At 36.6% G+C, this 21,808-nt stretch overlaps 1 protein-coding gene and 1 pseudogene across 3 annotated transcripts in view; both read left to right on the top strand.

Annotated features, from left to right (window-relative positions):
* The window catches only part of Ero1b (endoplasmic reticulum oxidoreductase 1 beta), a 57,397-nt gene that overhangs the window by 25,705 nt on the left and 9,884 nt on the right, over positions 1-21,808 (top strand). For all 3 annotated transcript variants that reach the window (XM_023700863.1, XM_023700862.1, XM_004640839.3), the window contains exons 4-13: positions 811-852; positions 2,436-2,518; positions 4,706-4,779; positions 14,306-14,426; positions 14,527-14,573; positions 16,597-16,608; positions 17,562-17,588; positions 19,370-19,462; positions 19,591-19,837; positions 20,806-20,875. In XM_023700863.1, the coding sequence (XP_023556631.1) occupies positions 811-852; positions 2,436-2,518; positions 4,706-4,779; positions 14,306-14,426; positions 14,527-14,573; positions 16,597-16,608; positions 17,562-17,588; positions 19,370-19,462; positions 19,591-19,837; positions 20,806-20,875 (816 nt within the window). The remainder of the gene's footprint in view (positions 1-810; positions 853-2,435; positions 2,519-4,705; positions 4,780-14,305; positions 14,427-14,526; positions 14,574-16,596; positions 16,609-17,561; positions 17,589-19,369; positions 19,463-19,590; positions 19,838-20,805; positions 20,876-21,808) is intronic.
* On the top strand, positions 8,716-9,467 carry LOC101577907 (annotated as a pseudogene).

Genomic DNA, 21,808 nt, shown 5'->3' with positions numbered 1-21,808 from the left:
AATAAAATCTATGAAATATGAGTAATTTTTAATAGGTAATTTGCTGCGGGTAGTAGTCAGTTGATTCAAAGGTTGGGAAAGTCCCCAGGTTAGTCAAAAAAAACCAAAAAACAAAAAACCTGGGATCATCTTCTTTCAAGTATGATTTTTATTTCAAGTTATTTTTGGTAAATCAGTTAAAATAATTCATAGATTGATTTTTTTTTCAAAGCCTAACCCCAATTATTGGTTTTATGGAAAAGAATATTGGACCTAATATAGTTCTTCTATTGGTCAACCCTAGTTAAACCCTAAATTTCTGGTCTGTAGGCTAGAAATCTCACTCTAGTATCCAGAATTACCTAAAGTTTAAGTGCCACTTTAGAACAAAAATTAAAATCCAGCATAATAATATATTTTAACTAATTTTTAACTTTTAAAACTAAAAGTATGGTGGTACATGCCTTTAATTCTAGCACTGGGGAGGCTAAAAACAGGAGGATCACTAGGAGTGTGAGCTGCGTAGTGAGACCCTGCACCAATACGTAAGAAAAAAAAAACAAAACCCTTCTGTGGTAAGAAATTTTATGGAAGAGTGATAGTTACTCCTTTCATCCTAAAATTTATGTAAATACTGCACTGAGAGTTATTAGAGGTAATTTTGATTCTATGTCATTTAGTTTTCTGTACTTCAGTTTACAAGTTTGTACATTGGAATAACCTTCCAACTCAAGAGGTTGTATGAAAACAAAATTTGAATGTATATTTGCACCCTGCAGAATATTATATTCTTTGTATCACTTTAAAAATTTTTATTATTGTTCTTTTAAGAGTAAAATTCCAGTTGGAATAAAAGCTGGACATTCTAATAAGGTAAGTCACTTGCCTTCTTTGAGTATTTCTGCTTTACACACTAAAACTTACCATTTATGATTCTTGACAGTGGTTACAGAGACTGTAATACAGCTTTTGAGAATAGAGCCATTTTGCCTCAGAATTTCAAAATCCCTAATTCTTGAGCAAGCAGAGAGGTGGTGAATTCTTGCTTTTTTAGGAATTACTTCACTGTTGTAGAACTTCTAGAAGAACTGTACTATGCAACTGCAGTTGTGTATTACCTATTCAACAGGTGTTTATTACAGTGGTAGAAAACCTGTGGCATACGTTATTGTGTTTTTCTTTTAAGTCAAAATGTACAAGTTGTTTTCTTAGAACTAAAATCTCAGTATTCATGTTTAATTGGAGTGTTGGCTGTTTCTGATAAATAAGTGGGTTTTGAATTGCACTTGGTCTCTAAAAGGTTTGACATCACTATTTTATGATACAGTTTTATATCATATATTTTATTTATTTTTTATTTTATTTTATTTTTTTGCAGTGCCAGGGATTGAACTCAGGACCTTGTGTTTGCCAGGCAAGCACTCATTCTACTGAGCTATCTCCCTAGCCCGATATCATATATTTTTTCATATTTAGTTTTGTTTTCAATTTCTATTTCAACCTGTTAGATTCAGGATTCTATTCATAGGAAAAAAAACCAAGATTTTTTGAGCAAAATACTTTCTAATAATGTTAAGCTATTCGTTTATTAACGATTACCTTTTTCTTCCTAGGAGCATGACTTTGTTTTGTTTTGTTTTTGTGATGCATGAATTTTTAGGTATTAGTTTACTTCACTTTTCACTGCTACATATACATAGTAAAGGTCACCATAGAAAAGTCACCCTTTTTTGCCTTTTATGCATCTTCTCCATTTTCTAGCTCTTTCACCTGTGTTTTGTTTAGCTTACTTTCACTTTTGTTGGTTTGGTTTTGGGTTTTTGTTCCAGTAGAAGGCAGATGCATTTCCCTGAAGATTTTCTCAATCCCATTCTGTTTCCTTCCTCCCTGGAACCGGCCATTTTTCTGATATACCCTTCTATGGTTTTATGCCCTCATTGCACATATCTTTGTATGTTAATTTGATTTGATTGCATTGCACTTGTATATGTAGATTATTTTTTATTAAAAAATTGAACAGTTAAGTCATTGTATTTCATTAGTATTTTTTGTTTGTAGTTTTACTCTGAATGATTTTGAATTTTTTCTCTGTTGATATGTGAATCTTGTTCATCTCAATAACTAGTAGATAGTTGTGTAACTTTAACACAGAGTAGTCATGCCTCTGTCCATGGATACTTCAGTTGTTTCCAGTTTTTGCCAATACAGTGATACACTAGCATTTTTGTCCTTCGTTTCATTGTTGAAGTATGTTATCATTTCTCTACCTCTGTATTTAGAAATAAGATTGCAAGGTGGTTGTACTTTTTCTAATTGTTGGCTTCAGATGTGGACACCTAATAGGGTTTTAGGTACTAGGATGTATCTATGTTTAGTGTGTATCATCCCTGACAGATCATTCTGGCAATAGAAGCTGAGAAAGATAATTATTTCTAAACTTATGAACTTCCTTGCAGTATTCGAAAGTGACGAATAATACCAAAGAATTGGATGATTGTGAGCAGGCTAATAAGCTGGGAGCAGTTAACAGCACATTAAGGCAAGTTTTATTTTAGTAGTATTAAGAAGATACTATTTATTTATATTAATCCTTTTTGTGATTTTAATAAAATATTTTTACTAACCATTAAATTTTCAACTAATACGTTTTTTAAAGAAAGGAAGTTACTCTATTATAAACCCATAGCAATTTTGCATCTTGGAGGATTTGCCCTTAGATTTCTAAAATGTATCCTCAGTAGGGAATCGGTTCAAAAACAGAAATTTAGAAAATTTCAGCAGGATTTCTGGATCTATTCTTTTAATCATTATGGGAGAAGGAACTTGAACTCCTAAATTTTCATATATAATAAATCAATCTGTATGTTATCTTTTGAATGGTAAATTTGCTGTTAATTTAAGTTCCATAGGTTTTTTTTTTTTTTTTTTTTTTTCTGCTGTAAACAGAACAGCATGATAGAAGCAATAGGAAAAAACTGTTACGCACCTATACCTACACATACAACCAAACCAAACACCAGAGCAACAAATAAGCAAAACAAACAACAAAAACACACACAGGACTAGATACACATCCTTTGGAGGTATTTATAATGGGGACAATTATTAAATGCCACCTGATGTAAAGAGGATTGTGAAGATGTTTTTTTAGTTCTGTTATGCTTCTCAACTTCTGTTCTGGTAAGGCAGTATGGGGCATTCTAGGCTGAGTGACAGCTCCATTGTCACAGGTAAGTTCTGAGGCAAAAATGAGTGGCAGGGCTCAGTTTACACCTAATATTGGTTATGTTTTTGTTTGTTGTACTTAGGAACTAGGGTGCAGGTAGAGTTGGAGAAGTCCACTGAACCTCCCTCTGGCCTTGCCTGAGGAATGGTTGAGATGGTGGGCTTCTAAATTATAGGAAACATGACTAGCAGGTGTCAGTGATGCATTTTTAATATGTCCAAGCAGAGGAGAGGTAGTTGGGCATATAGGTTCAGTGCTGTTGATGAGAGGGACTAGCATTTGTCAGTGCTGCTGTCCCTAGTAATGATCCAAATATGTGGTAACCTCAGACCTATGGTGTGACATTAATGATGCTCTCAGCCCCTCACGCTGGCCTCCTGTGGCCTCTGCTGTTCTTACCACCCTGGCTGCTCTGTCTGACCCTGAGTCTTTTGGTTCATTAGCTGTACAGCTGTTCAGTCATTCTAGCTCATGACTCCAGCAGCTTCCAAGGCTGGGGAGGCTATAGTCCCTACCTATAGTAAGGGTAGCTGTATAGTAAGGGTAGTAGCTAGGCTGGACTCTGAGTTGCTGCTGTTCTAGGCTGTTGATGCTTCAGAATTTTGTAAATCTCAGTCTTGCTGACCATGCACAGAGAGAAGCACCAAGGCCCTGACAGGTGGCCTCACTTAATCCAACTACCTGATGTTTGGCTCGCTCCAGTTGCATTCCAGTAATTGAAGCGCCCATCTCCTCTGCAGGCATCTACCTGTGGGCATGGGGTAACACTCCAGAGTGGCTTGGGAGTGATGCTCACTTCCAGACCCCGTGCTGGAGCTTTGTGTAGTGAACAATGAAAGCTAGCAACATGGTGCTTCTGTAGATATTGTCCTCATGTATTTAAGACAGAAGGCCGGAATGTGGCTAACAGTGAATGTTGGTCTAAGTTTATTTGACAAATGTAGTTGTTCTTATCAGGTTAGAAATCTTTACCAAAGGTTCTGTTGAATTTGAGGTATGATGTAAAATGAATGACCTGCCATGGTGAAGGTGACTTTGGTTTAACAATTTAACACCACACTGGATCATGAGATCAGAGATACACAGTTCTTGGGATTTTGGATCCTATAAATATCACAGCAGTTTAAATTTAAAATATTCAGAAAGTAAATTTCATCCCTATTTCAGGAAAAGTATAATAATTGCTTTCTAATTCTGTTGAAAGGGTCAGCTTGCTTTTTTTTTTTAAAGTAGTATATGTATTTTTGTAAATCAATTTTTAGTTAAAATAGCTACCATTCTACTAGGACTAATAACTTTTACTGAAGTTAATATAAATCATTCATGCAAGTTAATATCTTTTTATGAGACTTTCTTAGTCATTCTTTCATGTAACCACTAGTAATGGAATCGTGACATCATCTAATAAATGACCTCAGAATATCTATTTTAACTATATTAGAATATAATGTAAAGATTCTCGACACCAAATTTAATCTTTTTTTCCCCTCCTTCCCATAGTAATCAAAGCAAAGAAGCTTTCATTGACTGGGCAAGATACGATGATTCACAGGATCACTTTTGTGAACTTGATGGTAATAAAATACACTGTTATGATAAATTGTTTTAATTTTAACCCTTTTATAAGACTTTCAAATCAATGAAAATGTAACCTATTTGTCTCAGTTGCACCTCTCTCATTGCTGGGACAAATACCCAACACCCAAATGAAGGAAGGAAAGGTTTATTTAGTTCATAGTTAGTGGCGGTTTCAGTTCATACTCCGCTGTCTCCAGGGCAGAGTAGCACATGGCAGAGAGCAGCAGTTCATGGCAGCGGAAAACAGCAAACAGCAAGAGCAAATGGGAACAATAGTAGCAACAATGGCTACAGAGAGCAAGACTGTCTCTCTGTCTCCCTTATATCACATTCAGGCTCTCCACCCCAGGCTGGGTGTAGTACTCACACCCATAATCCTTGCAGTACTCAGATCCATAATCCCATGGATCATGAGTTAATCACAAACTCTAGAAGTAAGTCCACCCCATGACTTATATGAGGCCTTGGGGGACAACTAGACAAAAACCATGACATTATGTTACAACTTTAACATTGGATTTTGCTATGAAGATTTTATTAATACCCCTTAATGGGTATGTGTTTGTCTCAGTTACTTTTCTCTCGTTGCTAGCACAAATACCCAACATCCAAAATGAAGGAAGGAAAGGCTTATTTAGCTCACCGTTACTAGAAGTTTCAGCCCATACTCGGCAGGCTCCAAGGCAGGGCAGCACATGGCAGAGAGCAACCTTTCATGGTGGTGGCCAAGAGCAGAGAGCAAAATGGAGGAGTAGTAGCAACAATGGCTACAGAGGGAAAGTCTGTCTCTCTTAAGTTGCATTCAGGCTGTATGTCCCAGGCTGGGTGTAATACTCACACTTATAATCCCAGCAGTACTAAGACCCATAATCCTAGCCTTGATCATGAATTAATCTCAACCTCTAGAAGTTCCCACCCCATGACTGCATGAGGCTTTGGGAGGACAACTAGACAAACCATAACAGTGTTTTTTTCCATACCTAAGGACCTAATTCTCCAAAAGCCTAAATTGCCATAAAAGTACCAAGGAACTAAGATGGGATTTTATCCCAAATCCAAAGAAGTCTAAAACCTGTGTTCTTTCCAGTATATCACACCACCTCCTATGGACTTTCAATTAAAGCCACTTGGTTATAGGTCCTTGAATATTGTCTTATTTACTTTTCTCATTGCTAAGACAAAATACTAAATGCCCAAAGTTAAGGGAGGAAAGGCTTATTTAGCTCACATTTGTGGAAGTTTCAGTTCATAATTGGCTGACTCCAATTATGGCAGGTTGGTGACATAGAAGAGAACAGTTCATGGTGAGTAGAAGACAGCAAAAATAAAAAACAAACTAAAAAAAGCAAGTGATGACCACAGCCTTTCTATCCCTTATATCTTATCCAGGCTACTTAGGCTGGGTAGCATTAATACTCTTAATCCTAGTGCCCTTGATTTTAACATCGCACCATGAATCAATCCCAGTGTCATCCACTGTAGATTCATCATCTCTGAAAAAGCCCCCCGCCCCATGACTGCAAGAGGCTTTGGGATTACATCTAGACACAAACCATAACAAATACATAAAATGTTTACACTGGAATTTGCTGGAGGTCTCAACAAATTCATATCATGATGCCCTCTAATGTTAGGGAGGGCTCTGGTTTGACTTCCTCACAGCCCTCTTTCTGATAGTCCCCAGGAAGGATCCAAAGGTGGGAAACCATCCAACAGAGTAACTGCCACTTCTCTAAATATGAGATAATTGTTCCAGTGATCTAGAAATTTTTTATCTGTATTTCTGGAGAACATGAATGGAGAATAGTATTTCCAAAGAACTGTGCTGTATAGGCTAGAATCATGCATTTGGCCTCTTCACCTTTACCTTGTTGCTGCTAAATTTTTGGTGGTGGGAAAGAATTTGGGGTTCAAGCATGCACAGCTGAAAATGGACAAGAGAAGTTTTTTCTGAATCTAAAATGATCATTGTAAAAAAAAAATTATAAAATAAAATGATCATTGTGCTCTGTAAGAGTTGAAACAAGATCCAGAGCTAGAACTGTGCCATCAATCCATAGTATAAGTTACTGTAGGCTTCTAAATGATAGTAAATAGAATACTGGAAGAAAGAATGATGTTATCACCATGTATATCATTCTACCTAGGAAAATTTTTAAGAAATGTGAGCAAGGGTTCTTTGCGTATCTGACTATATTAATGGCCAGCTAATGCAATATCCCCATCATGATATTTAGAACTGGCATAAGTTTTATCAGAGTAAGACACTACCTACATGTAGTTGCATTCCTGCTTACTCTGTTATTTGCTCTTTGGTGATCATTCTAATTATATTTCCATGTTTAACACTAAAGTCTACTTATTATGCTTGCCTGGCAAGTGCAAGGTCCTGAGTTTGATCCCTGGTACCACCACCAAAAATAAATAAATAAAGTAAGTAAAGTCTACTTCTTTTGAGTTCCCCCTTTTACCTCTTCAATGCTTAAAAAAATATGATCACACTTATTTAACAGGTTTTTCGATTAATAAGTCATTTCTATAATTATGAATTACTCATGGTAGTTTTTTCATAATAGTACTATTCAATTGCAAGGATTACTTGCTATAAGCAATTTGATGTGCTAAATTTACCTACCTTCAATACAGTGTTAATATTTGTCTTTTTTGTGGTACTGGGGATTAAACCCAGGGCTTTTGTACTGAGCTACATCCCCAGCCCCTACTCTTTCTATTCATTTTGAAACAGCCTCATTAAGTTGCTGCATTGCTCAGGCCAGGTTCACACTTGTGATCCTCCTGTCTCCCAGTGTACTGGGATTAAAGCATACACCACCACTGCTGGTTTGCATCTACCTCGCCCATCACTGACAACTACATGGCAGTGTGGGATATTATTTAATTATCAGTTCTATTTTTAATAGCATTAGTTTCTGAAGTTATAAAAGTGGGAGACATTCTATAAGAACTTGTATAAAATCATCCTTTAAGATTTTCAGAGGGCTGGGGAGATAGCTCAGTGGAATAACTGCTTGCCTGGCAAGCACAAGGTCCTGAGTTTGATCCCTGGTCACACACACACACACACACACAATGACTTTTAGGATTATATATTTAAAGTAATGAGGATTTTGCAATTTCATCTAAATATGCATACAAAACTAAGCTACTTAATGGAGTTACCATTATTCATCTGAATAATAGTTTTCATGATTTATACTTATAATTTCTTTTACTGTCAAGGTAGCTTTAGGGTTATTGTTTAGTTATTCCTGCTACCTAAATTCAGAATGTTAAAATGTAAAGACTATTCACTCTAGTTTATTAGGGAAAATATCCATATGCCCCTGTTCCTTGCTGTTTTGCTGTTATTATCTCTGTTTGAGTAGAAGATGATCCCCATGGATGAAATAGCAGTCTTTTAAATAATTTAGCAGTTCATTATCCACTAAGGTGAGCTCTTGAACCCATTCTATTGTTTTCATTACCATCTTTGTACATAGCTTGCTTCTTCATTTGGCTCGTGTTTCTGCTCAAATGTCTTATCAGAGAAGCTTGCTTTTTGTCCTGTCCTGTACAGAATAATAACCACAGTCACTTGTGGGGCCTCTGCGCTGCTGGTTTCCATCTACCCCACTCACAACTATCTGGCAGTGTGACATATTATTTAGTTTATTGGTTTCTTGTTTGTCTTTTCCTGCTAGATTGTGTGCTGCTCAAGGGCAAGGGTTTTGTCTTTGATTCACTGTTGTATTTTTAGTGCCTAGAACAGTGCCTAAACATCATAAGTGTTTAATAAAGATTTACTGAATGAAACACTTGGTTCATAAATAATCTATATAGCATGATATGCTTTAATTTTTATCTTTCCATGAAAAAATGTTAGTACACTTAAAATGTTGAAAATGGTAGTTGCTAAGGCTACCACGCATACCATGAGAGCCGTAACTGATGACAGTCACAAGGAAACATCTCCTTATTGCTGGAGATGGAGACTATCTCCATTAATTGCACAATTAATTTGCTAGTGAAGTTTCATTAAGTGGTGCAGCTCTAGATCCCAAGAAGAGGGACATAGCCAGCACCAGTGTGCTAAGTAACCTAAGCACACTGTCCCAGTGTGAGTTTTCAGTGAGTAATACTTTGCTGATATATAATATGAATCTCAGGGAAATAGAAAACTATGAAAAAATTACTGAGACTGGGCGTGGTGGTGCACTCTTGTGATCCCAGCTCTTGGGAGGCTGTAAACAGGTGGATCACTACAAGTCCGATCTAGTAGTGAGACCCTGAACACCCTGTAGACCCTTCCCTAAAAATAAAAAAAAAAACAAAGAAAAATTGCCAAGCAATAGAATGTTGCATTGCAGGAGCACATGAAAAGAATTGCTGAGTACAAAAAGCAAATTCTTCAAGCAAAACAAATACGAAAAACTTGCCAAGAATATGCTTTAGTAAAGGTGATCCAGCATCATCCAAACAGGCATGAAAGCTTGAACAAACTAGAGGCTCTGGGGGAAATTAGAGCATCTTTCAATTAAAAATAAAGCATGGAATATAATTGAGATGGAAACAGTTTCATGTTTTTCTTAGCATCATCTATAAGCTTCAAACATTGGAAAATGTTGAAAACCTCTTAAAAGCAGAAGCTCAAGAAACAAGCATAGAAATGGATCATAGGCCATAGCATTCACCATTCTGAAGAATATTGAAAGTGACGTGATCTTAATGTGTTTAGAATTTATGCTCTTGAGTTATTTAAAGTTTTGGCAATGAATGCTTTGCTTTTAAGTAGTAATATTCATTCAATTCTTCATACAAGACAAAATGACTTCAGTCTATTATTATTTGTGTGTGTGTGTGTGTGTGTGTGTGTGTGTGTGTGTGTGTGTGTGTGTAGAACAGGGATTGAACTCAAGCCTTTTACTTGCCAGGGAAATGCTTATTCCATTGAGCCATCTCCCCGGCCCCTGTAAACACATTTTTCTTAAAAGACAAGGAATAGTCAAATATGTTTAATAAAATGTGCTCAAAGCTGGATGTTTGTGCTCCTTAGTAGCCTAGGTAGTTGTTCAGTGGTAAGATCAATTTCTTTGTAAAGCAAGTTGAAGATTTGGAGAAGGTGGCATTTTTAGGATATATGTGAGAAAATGAGTCACTTTTTCTTGAAATTATTTCCACTTTGAAAATAAAGTCTATGAATAGGCCCTAGTAGGGCCACAAAATGCAAAATGTTTATGATGGAGAAAGTTTCTTTGATAGTAAGGATATCTAGGCTAAGAGGCAATTACAAGATGGCAGTGTATATTCATGGACATTACTCTCTCCCTTACTCCCTTTGCTAATTGAGGAAAGTGACTGTTAAATGGCTTTTTATGTTCTTTCTATATTTTTGTCCTTTATGGTACCAGGGTTCAAACTTGGGATTTTGTGCTTGCCAGGCAGGCGCTTATGCTGCTGAGTGATATCCTTAGCCCCAACAAACTTCTTTCTGTATTTTAATAGAAAAAATATTAAGAAAATATAGTTATTTGGGGTAAAGACTGTCCTCCATAAAAGATGTTACAGTGGTTGTAAAAAGTAAGCTAAGGCAGAATCACTTGTAATTTTCTTAAGTACTGAATTATATGTACAGTACCACTTAGATTTCATTCTTATCCATTTATTTTAGTTCACAGACATAGCACTCTGCACGTGTTATACCTTAACTAGAGTACATTTTAAAATTTTAATAAGAATTTTTATCTTTAAATGAAATTACAGGCTAGCCTGATAGCTCAGCTGGACTAAAGCACCTGCTTAAGCAGAGTGCAGAGGCTGGAGTTTGATCCCCAGCATGCCCTGCCAGCCCCGCCCCTGGGGCACACTGAGTTAGCAGTTGAGACTGGTCATGGTGGTGTGCTCCTGTAATCCCAGCACTTGGGAAGCTGAAAACAGGAGAATCACTGTGAGTCCGATCTCTGTAGTGATACCCTGTAGTCCCTGTCCTAAATACAGGAAAAAAAAAAAAAAAGTGAAATTACTGCAGTAGTCCGTCTGGCAAACACAAGGTCCTGAGTTTGATTCCCAGTACCAAAATAATCTAACTTAAAAAAAATGTTTGCTAAGTCTGGCTGTGAATCAGTCACTTGAGAATGTTATAAAATGTAGATCATGTTCTAACAGTGAGTTAGTAGCAGTGTGGCATTGGGTTGGTGGTACAGGGCTCTAGGCTTAAACATAGAAGTCTATGACTATAAACAAAAACTTCATCCTCAATTGACCTGTGCTTCTATGTCTTACATGGGATGCAGAGCAGTGTCTGCACACTAGAAAACGCTTGGGAGGCTGGGGAGATGGCTCAGTAGAATAAGCGCTTGCCTGGCAAGCACCAAGGCCTGAGTTCAATCCCAAGTCCCAGCAAAAAAAAAATTAATACAATGCTTGGAACCTCATCACACTACTATGAAGCTAGGACAATGAGAGGAGAATTCAGTGGGGAAACATGATATACTTGAGGAGAAGGAAAAAGCGTTAGTCCAATTTTTAAATTTTTTTTTCATTAGTCCAATTTGATAAATTTCCAGAATTAAGAGTTATGATTCAGTGGAAAGGCCTTGAATTCTTGGGTGATGATCAACATGGCCATGTGGAAAGCAGAGCTTTGTAGCAGCTTCAGAGCAGAAGAAAGAATACGTTCTAGGCTGTGGACACAGTTGGGGTACAGAAAGAAAGATCCACACAGATGATCCAGCAATACCATTATAGAGAAGTTGTAATTGAGGAACAAGTTAATTAAAACCAGTGTCACTGGTCACCCAGGGCAAAGCTGGGCCCCAGCCCTGTGTACCTACAAGCAGAACTAATCACTCTGTTTTCTCCCCAACACTGTGCATGCTAGCATGATGAAAGCCTTGTCATTGTAAGTCAGAGACTGACAAGCTTTTCAATAAGCAGACAAATGGCAAATGTTTCAGGGTGTATGTACCTTTCTGGCAACTCCTCAACTCTGCCACATAAGCCAAAACACATGACTGGCCCAAAAAACTTTCTTCACAAAAACATAGGAGGCCAGATTTTGCCCATGAGTGTAGTGTACCAACCACAAACCCACCCTTTTCATGATTTAAAAAGTTTTTAAAAGTTAAAATCATTGATTGAATTGAGAATTTTAAGAAAATAGTTAACCAAAACTGATACGATTTTACTCTTAGAATTTATTTTAGCTCCCTTAAATATATTTTATGTTGCTGGTTGTGGTAGCACACATCTGTACTCCCAGCACTTGGGAGCCTAAGGCAGGACTGCTGTAAGTTATGGTCAGCCTGGATTACATAGTGTTTTCAGGGTCAGCATAGCAAGATCCTGTCTCAGAAAAAAAAATTTTTTTATATACATATAGAGAGACATATTTTAGTGTCTGAATCAATTTTTTTTCCTTACTCAGTTGTGCTTGTGGAGAGAAAATTGGTACTAGTGCAATCTACACAATCATAGATGACCCTGAATATGTGTAGTCTTACGTGTGCATACAGAGTATTGATAGTTGTAAATGGTATACATCAGGGGACATACACATTGAGTAATATTTGTGAAGTTTATATTTAACTGAGTCAACTTTGCAAGTGAACCTAGCATCTCAAAGAAATTAAAAATATATTAGAAATTAATGAATTTTAAAACTACTGAAAACATACTGTTAATAACTTCACAATTTAAACTTTCTTTTTTGAGGCAGTGCCTCAATGTGTGTTTGGCCTGGCTTTGAGTTCACTGTGTAGCCCAGGCTGGCATTGCACACCTGGCAATCCAGCTTCAGCCTTCAAGGGCTGGCATTATAGGCATACACCTCCACGTCTAGCCAAACTTATTTTTAATACTTTTAAGAAACTTTTAAGATTTTAAAAGCTATTGCTAAGTCCTGAGTCAACCTGTGTTCTTTAGCTGTGCAGTTTGCTGTGCCTTAATTTGTATAGTAAAATAGTTTTATAATTCTAGGGTAGAAATAAAGCCAGTATCTTATATTATGTAAATTTTGTTTTCTTTGTTTGTAATCATATACAACCCATTTAATAGCAATAGTTTGTTTTGAGGTACTGGGGATTGGACTGAGGGTTTTCCTCATGCTAGGCAAGCGTTCCACTACTGAGCTACATCGCTAGCTCTAGTGGTGATAACTTGTAATTACTTTTGTACTCTTCCTCCATCAGGAAAGCAGGCAATTTAGATCAGAATGCCAGGTTCTACTTTTTAAAATGTATTTAGTACAAGGATTCACTACACAGATTGGACTTGTAGTGATCCTCCTGTTTTCAGCTTCCCAAGCATTGGAATTACAGGCGTGCACCACCACACCCAGTCTCAGTTGCTGGCTCAGCATGCCCTGGGGGTAGAGCCAGCATGCACGTGGGGGATGGAACCCTGGTCCCTGACCTGTCTAAGCAGGCACTTTAGTCCGACTGAGCTATTTGGCAGCTCCAGTTTCTCTTATGATGGACGGTCCCAAACTGGTCATTGAATTTCCGATAAATATGTCCACTTACAGAGAAAGTCAGGTTTCTAAGTCTGCTGATTTGTTCTGATAACACTGAAAGGTAGTAAATATGTTAACGAATGCATCTGTGCCAGAGCTTATATGTATTATGATTACACATTTGTGAAGCATATTCATTATACCTTTACTTAGCTATGAAAATATATTTCTCTTTTTGACCCAAACTGTGAGCCTTCCATATTTTGTGTTTCTCAGAGATCTCTATTAAAATGTCCAAGCAGGGGAAATTTAGTACTCATTTGACTTTTGTCATGGAAAATGGTTAATTTTAGATATTTCAAAACATTTTTGAGGGGCCGGGGAGATGGCTCAGTGGAATAAGCACTTGCCTGGCAAGTGCAATGGCCTGAGTTCAATCCCCAGTTCAAAAAAAAAAAAAAAAAAACATTTTTGAAAGTTGTGCTTTCCATGTACTAGTTTGGGAAGGAAAAAGCACTTTAATATGTTAATATTGTTAAAAATAGTATTTTTTAAAGGTGGATCACTGTAGCTTTATGAATAATTAGCTTTCGGGATCTGGATCTTTTACTTTATATGTCTACAAATAGAACAGCAGGGAAGTCTCAATTTTTAATATAAAAAAATTGAACAAATTGAATATTTTCAGGCCTTTGATTACATAGATATATATAGATATATACTGTATTTGGAAAAGAAATCATATAAAACATTAAAGCAGGTTATGATTCTGTTATTTTCATTCCTGGGTGGTTAAAACTAATAAGGTAACATGTTACATTTCTTAAAAGAACTCTTGAGTATCCAAAGGAAAAGGAAGAGTTGTTTGTTCTTTCATAAGTAACTTGCCCAACTTTTACAAATTCTGGGTCAAGAGCAGTCACAGTATGTTAACAATCCTACCTTTGAGGTTGGAGATTATTTGAAAACTGTAGCACTTCTTTAGCTTTTGGGTAGTCCTGTTTGTTTTGTAATGCAAAATTCCAGGTAACCAGTGGCTTATGATTGGCTCTTATGAGGCTTTTTTTGTTCAGATGAGAGATCTCCTGCAGCCCAGTATGTGGACCTTTTGCTGAACCCAGAGCGGTACACTGGCTACAAGGGGCCCTCTGCCTGGAGAGTGTGGAACAGCATCTATGAAGAAAACTGTTTCAAGTAACAGGGCGATCTGGAAGGGGGGGGAAGAGATACTTCTTTGTACTGGGAAAAAATTATACATCCAACGTTATGTTTGGGTTTTATGCTCTTCTTTTAGGCCTCGTTCTGTTTATCGCCCTTTAAATCCTCTGGCACCCGGTCGAGGTGGGTTTTTCATCTATTTTCATGCTTTTAGAGATTGTTTATAAAATATCTTTGCAACCAAGTTCTATAAGGAAGTATTCAGCTGTTTTATATTTTGCTTAATTTGACTGATTAGCAAAACTGAAAGTTTTATTCATAGTTCTCTCTCTCTCTTTTTTTTTTTTTTTTTTTAAGCTGGGCCCCAGGGACCCACTTCCCTCCTCCTCTTTCCCACATTATGTTATTCCAGTGCTTTTTTTCTTTTTTTAAAATTTATGTATTTGGTGCAAGGTCTCACTACATAGCTCGTACTCATAGTGATCCTCCAGTCTCAGACCCCCAAGTGCTGGGATTACAAGCGTGTGCCACCACACCCAGCTTTGGTGGCTGGCTCGGCTCGGGGCTGGTGCTGCAAGTGGTACCAGGGATCAAACCCAGATCCTTGTGCTTGCCAGGCAGAGACTTAGACCACTGAGCTATCTCCCCAGCCCCCATAGTTAAGTTTTAAGATTTCTATGTATGTGTTCTATAATTACTGTCATTTATTGTCTGGTATGTGCCAGACCCTAAGCTGGGAACTTTATGCAGAATATATTAGGAGATGTAAGACTTCCTAGGAAATTCCTCCGACTCTGGATGGCTCTGTCCCTTGCTAGTGAGCTCCAAAGCCCTGGGAGGAAGAGCCAGGCATCTGTGATTTTTCAGTTTTTCAGATGGCTCCAGTCAGCGTGCAGCCAAGTTTGAAAACCAATTGGCTCAGAACAGTGCTTCTCAAGCCTCAGTGTGCATGCAGATCGCCAGCCCTGAGTCCACAGGGCTTGGATAGGGCCCACGATCCTAATAGTTCCAGAGTGCCACACTAGGATGCAGACACAAACACAAGGAATGAATTCCCCAGGAAGTATTCTGTGCTGCACTGTTCACTGGAGCAGCCTGTGGCTACATGGATCATCATACATATGAAATGCAGCAGTGTGAACCTGAATTTTTAATTTAATTTTCATTCATCTAAATGTAAAAGCTGAAATAAGCACAAGGTATCATGACAGGCGGACATTCTCATTCTTTTTTCAGCAAGGAACTAAACCTTAGGAGCCACCCTGTAACTGACTGGGCAATCCAGTGTTTTCTTTCTTTTTTCTTTTGGTGGTTTTTTTTTTTTTTTTTTTTTTTTTTCTTTTTTTTTCCGTTTTTCTTTTTCAGTTATATTTTATTGGTACATTTTAGGTATGCATAAATACCACATTGTTTCTCTGGTGAAAGTATAGATCAGGACCAAAATGTATAGATGTGATGAAGTAGGAAGAGAATGTTCATATTGGGAAAAGAGAAAAGTGTAAAAAAAAAAAAAGAGAGAAGGAAAAATGGAAACAAATCAGTGTTTTCTTTAAACTAGAATTAAGAAACTGAACTTCGTGATGTCAATGTGTCTCTTTTGACCTTTCTGAGGACCAAGCAGACTTGGAAGGGTGCTTTAGATCCTCACTTTGGCAAATGCTCTCCCTCTGAGTGCTATGAGCCTGCCCACTGACCTCCTCAGCTGTTTTACCCACCGTTCTCAAATCAGAGCAGTGAGCCTTCTACAATTGTTTTTCCAAAAGTTTTTGAGCAATAGAACCTTTTTTTTCCAAAAGTACAATGTTCCAATAGAATTCCTCAGAAAAAGCTAACTGCAGCCAAGCCACTGGAAACCACAACCCAACCTCCAAGCCTCCAGGGTCCTCCCATAGAGGACTGTGCCCTGCTCAAGTGTCATCAGTAGAGTCCGTGAGAGTAGAAACTGTTCAGAGAGGTGTGTGCATATGATTGAAGGAGCCACAGTATCTATTAATTACTGAAACTAGTGTTTATAAAGAAGTATTTTATTTACTTGCTTACCTTTACAATATATTATATAAAAATATATGAAAATCATATTTTCTTTGGTCTGCTGCTTATTAAAAAGCCTTATTTGCAGATGTCTGCACAACTTGACCCATAGTAGGAAGAGTTTAACAGTAAGTTCTAATACAAACATTTTCTAATGTCTTATTTTCTCTTTTAGGTGAAGATGATGGTGAGTTAAAATTATTCCGTTTGCCTCCAGTATAGAAGAAATGTTTTCAACTCTCAAAATGGATTGTTCATCTTAATTTGAAAGAAAATACTGTGTTTTTCCAGAAAATACCTACTAATGAATGGTGATAAACATAAAGTTATTTTATTATGTAAAGTTATCCTACGTTTAAAAAAGTAGACCATTTAACTAATAAATGTTTGGTATAAAAACTGTTCACAGGGGCTGGTGAGATGGCTCAGTGGTCTAAAGCACCTACTTAGAACAAGCTTAGCAAAGCACAGGGACCGAGGTTCAATCCCCCAGCACCACATGCCAGCCAGCCCCGCCCCCTGGTGGGCTGAGCTGGCCACACACGCGCGTGCGCACACACACACAATAAATAAATAAATAAATAAACTGTTCACATTCCAAGTTCCCCACTTTCTGGTTATTAAAATATATTTATTTATATTCTGAAGAAATGGAGCAAAGTTAAGGTAGTTCTACCAGAGAATTTATAACTTATTTTCTGGTGGACTTTGAAATTTATAATCTCAATTTTCAGTGTAATATTTAATCTGATGAAGAGCACTTTCTTAATAGTTGGTTGCTTTATGTGACTGAATGTCTGTCATAAGGTGTCCCAAACCACCAAAGTAATGATTTCAGTTGGCTGTTTACTTATGTGTGTTCAGGGGTGCCGTGTCTAATATTTAGACAGAACTGTTGTCTCAAACACTTTAAAAATAAAATATTTTAAGAACCTTCTCTAGTATTAAATTACATGAGGACTTTATTTTCTAAAATCATATGCCTGTTTTTCCATTTTACCTTAAGCAGTAGACATGTCTAGGAAGAGTTCTTAATTTGACATAATAAATATTTTACCATTTCCTTCTAGTGTATCAACGAACATTTGAAATATTTTAACTTTGTTTTCTCTCCTCCGTGTCTCTGTCTGTCTCTCATAGGAGAATCATTCTACACTTGGCTAGAAGGTAACTTAAGTTCTTACTGACTTCTGTAAAAAAAATTTTTCTTGTAAATTTTAGAATTTTAATACACAACTAATTTTGATAGTTTTTTGAAAGAAATTAACACATATACTTTAAGTTATTAAACTTTGGGATAAAATTATTTGAAAATCTTGTCAGCTGAAATCTAGTATGTATTACATAGGCCAGATGGTTCCCCTAGCTTGCTTCATTCTGTTCATAGTGCACATAATCTACACTGCTTTTCTGATAACTAGTAAGCACACCTATCTTTAAAGTAGAAACATTCCATTCCGAGAGAAGTGTTTTTTATATATAAAATAAAGGAAAATAAATTGAATTCAGAAGGCTCTAATGTTTGCTTATGTTAATATAGTCAAAATTTGTCTCGTTAAAAGATAAAGTGGGAGGAACCGGGGAGATGGCTCAGTAGAATAAGCGCTTCCCTGGCAAGCATAAGGGCCTGAGTTCAATCCCCGGTTTCGCAAAAAAAAAGATTAAGTGGTGCAGGTCTTTATATTTTAGATACTTTACACTTCTTGTTTCTAGTGTTGAAATATAAAATGTTATTCATGGAAAGTTAAAAAATGTTTTATACTTTTGATAACTCATGTTAGTAACTGGATATATGATGCTTTTGCAAATTTCCTTTACCAAGTTATTATTTTATAAAGCTAAAAATATACTAATGGAAGATAAACAAGTTGAATTAGATAGGTAAATTGATATTTCATGGCTATAACCATATAATAAACAGTTTAAGTAGTCAATTCTATTTTGTTAATTGTTCATGTTGTCTTATGAATATATTGTCTCTCTGTAAAGATGTCATCAGAGACTCCGAATGTTGATAACAAGAGTAAGAATGAAATTTGGGGTCAATACTAGACTCTGGGTATATTGTATTGACCGTTTTTCTGTTGTTGGGCATTCCTGAATGTTGATGTGTAGTTCAAGAGGGTGGTCCTTTTATTGGCAGGTGGCTCAAGCATTTCAGAGCTTCAGTTTTCCTTATCTGGAGCTTGACAGTGACAAAAACAATCCTACTAACCTATAATATTAGCATCAACGATCCCTGTAAAAGTTCTTTGAAAACCACTGAATAATGTCAAAATACCAAAAATACTGCAACTGTACATCTAGCCTGTGGGGGTTAAGGCTACACAAAATAATTTCCATCCTATTCCTAAACTCCACATATGGCTCTCCTTACATAGTAAATAGTCAGTATAATTTTTTATTAGTTGAAATTCCTGGATATCTGTTTTCAGAGTTTTATCTCCTTATAAATAGAACATACAGTTAGAAATAGACAATTAGAGGGCAAAATGTTAATAAGACTCCCTATCCCTCTTATCCACTACCAAGTAGGTTCAAAGAAAGACATGCAAATAGGGAGACAGAAACAGCTACAGTTGGTCAAGGCAGTAACTTTATAGTTACATTTATTTTACTAAATTCTTAGCGAAACACATGGAAAGCTTGTGTTGTGACCTTCTGGGTAGTATGGGAACTTGCCAGCAGTGCCACAGGGTTCAGAGTTATAGGCGCCCAGACCATTGTCTTTTCTGCATTAAGTTATCACATGCAACACCATTTAGAAGGCAGGTTCTTACTTTGTCTTCTAGTGAAATAATCTTGATCTAGTTTTTCATTATTTCTTGATATATTTTTAATGTTCTTGAATCTTGACTTGAAAATAAGCCTGTGTACTGAATATCCTTGATTCAATATTTCTGTTCTTTAAACATGCATAATTTCTTTATCAATACTTTTATGAACAGGTTTGTGTCTGGAGAAAAGAGTCTTCTATAAGCTTATTTCAGGACTTCATGCCAGTATCAATTTACATCTGTGTGCAGATTATCTTCTGGAAGGTAATCAGATCTTAAGGGGAGATTTTGACATTTTCAGTGTAAAAATGAATAGACAGAGGGATTTATGTTCGCTAGAGCAAAGTTCTCTTTATTAAATGAATGTAATATGTATTTCTCTTTCTTTTTAGAAACCTGGGGTAAACCAAGTTGGGGACCTAATATCAGAGAATTTAAACGCCGCTTTGACCCTGTAGAAACCAAGGGAGAAGGTCCTAGAAGGCTTAAGAATCTGTATTTTTTATACTTGATTGAGCTGCGAGCTTTGTCAAAGGTGGCTCCCTATTTTGAACGCTCCATTGTTGATCTTTACACTGGAAACACAGATGAAGATGCTGACACTAAAACCCTTCTCCTGAGTATCTTTCAGGATACAAAGTAAGAATTGACTGTCAGTGTCTGAGATATCCCAGCACTGTTCAGATGATTTCATGCTTGACATGTAACCAAAACTGACACTTAGGAGTTAGGAGAGGGTTGAGGTAGCTCTGAGAAGGCAAACAGCAGTGGAACAATAGCATTTTAATTATTTCTAATGGGACTTTTTGGTTTTTGTATCAGAAATCAAATTCAGGACCTCCTGGGGCCGGGGAGATGGCTCAGTGGAATAAGTACTTGCCTGGCAAGGACAAGGGCCTGAGTTCAAGACCCAGTTCCGCAAAAAAAAGGAAATTCAGGATCTCCTGCTTGTGAGGCAGGTGCTGTGTCACTGAGTTGTATCTCCAACCTGTTAATTATTTCTAAATATGTGAACTAAAAAGAATCTATGAACTTCTGCTGCAGATACCTTCACTCTTGAAAATAGGTTCTATTTTAAAATATGATAAAGACATTATAGTCTATCAAATTTTAATCAAATTTTTAATTTTAAGGTTCTTTCTACCAATTTTGTATTCCTCCAATTGTTATTTAAGTAGTATCTAAAGTATGTTAGCATTAAATGGATACATATGGTAGCATTAGCCTTATTTTCCAGAATATAATTTTTTTTAAAAAATGCTTAGTCTCAAAAACTCAAGTTTAGTGAGTGTTACTGTGAGCATAAAAGAAAGTTAGATCAAAAAGTACTGAGAGTAAACTTCTAAAAGAATTTTACGAGTGTGCATGTTTTCCACATTAATTGCTTTTAATTTTTAAGATTATTTTAACATAGTTTCCTTCAAACTTTATAATCTTCTAAATTAAACAGCCATTTGTAGTTTAGACTCTTATTAAATAGTTTATATGAGAAGTGTTGCTGTCCTGTAAGTAAATAATGAATCTTAAATATTTATAGGAATAGAAAATCCTTAAGTTCAAGGTACCTAGATTTTTCATGTGTAATTATAATACTGTCATTTCCCCAGGTCCTTCCCCATGCACTTTGATGAGAAATCCATGTTTGCAGGTGACAAAAAGGGGGCCAAATCATTAAAGGTAAAAAAAAGTTCTTGATTGAAGGACAGTTGGGAGTGCTGTTACTGGCTATATTTTAATTATATTCATCTAAACTCTTTTCTTTCTCACATCTACAACTTTTTAAAGTTTGTCTGATTGGATTTTGCTATAAATGGTGATCCTCAATATTGATTATCTGTGACAAACACAGTGTAGTAATAAGGAATGATTTAAAATTTAATCATTATTCTGAGGCCAGCATTCTCATTTAAGTGCAAACAAGGCAAATTCTCAAAAGTCAATGGAACATAAAAAAAGATATTATTTCCCATTAGTCTTTTGTAGCTGTCAAATGGAAATAGCAGTTAAATTCTTTAAAAGTAAAGACCACATATTGTTTACTTTGGGATCCATCAGCATGTATATTTTGGTGCTTAACATCAAGTAGCCCCCCAATAAAAAGCTTGAGCTAATATGCAGAATGAATTTGTATAAATTTCCATTGTCAGTTGTTTTAGTGTGCCATGTTTTGCTATACAAATTCAAATTATTTTCCTTTTTTTTTTTTTTTTTTTAAACAAAACACAAGTCCATTTAGTGCCAGGAATTTAAGCAGAGACTTGAAGTGGAACCAGTAGACTCTCACAGGAATACATAGAAAGTATAGCAATGATCTTGGCCTCAGGCTTCGGGTTCAATGGTGTGATGGAATGTCATACACAAAATGAGTCACTGCAAATGATCATTTTCTGACTGTCCACTGGCTGTCATGCTGTCACAGCTAGCAGTGTAGAACCATGTTGAGAGAATGTAAAAAGTGAGCACCACTTCTTACCACATTCTCTGCCCTACTGCCACTCTCCCTCTGCTCCTGTGTGGGTGAAGCAGAGACCAGGAGCTGGCCCAAGACAGTCCAACAGGAAGGGGCAATCACTGTCTCCTCCAGCTACAGCCAGGCTCACCTCCACAGCA

The sequence above is a fragment of the Octodon degus genome, unplaced genomic scaffold (assembly GCF_000260255.1).
Source record: "Octodon degus isolate 3935 unplaced genomic scaffold, OctDeg1.0 scaffold00127, whole genome shotgun sequence".
In the NCBI taxonomy this organism is placed as follows: domain Eukaryota; kingdom Metazoa; phylum Chordata; class Mammalia; order Rodentia; family Octodontidae; genus Octodon; species Octodon degus.
Note: the sequence above shows the minus strand (reverse complement) of the source record. Positions and strands in the feature narration are given on the sequence as shown.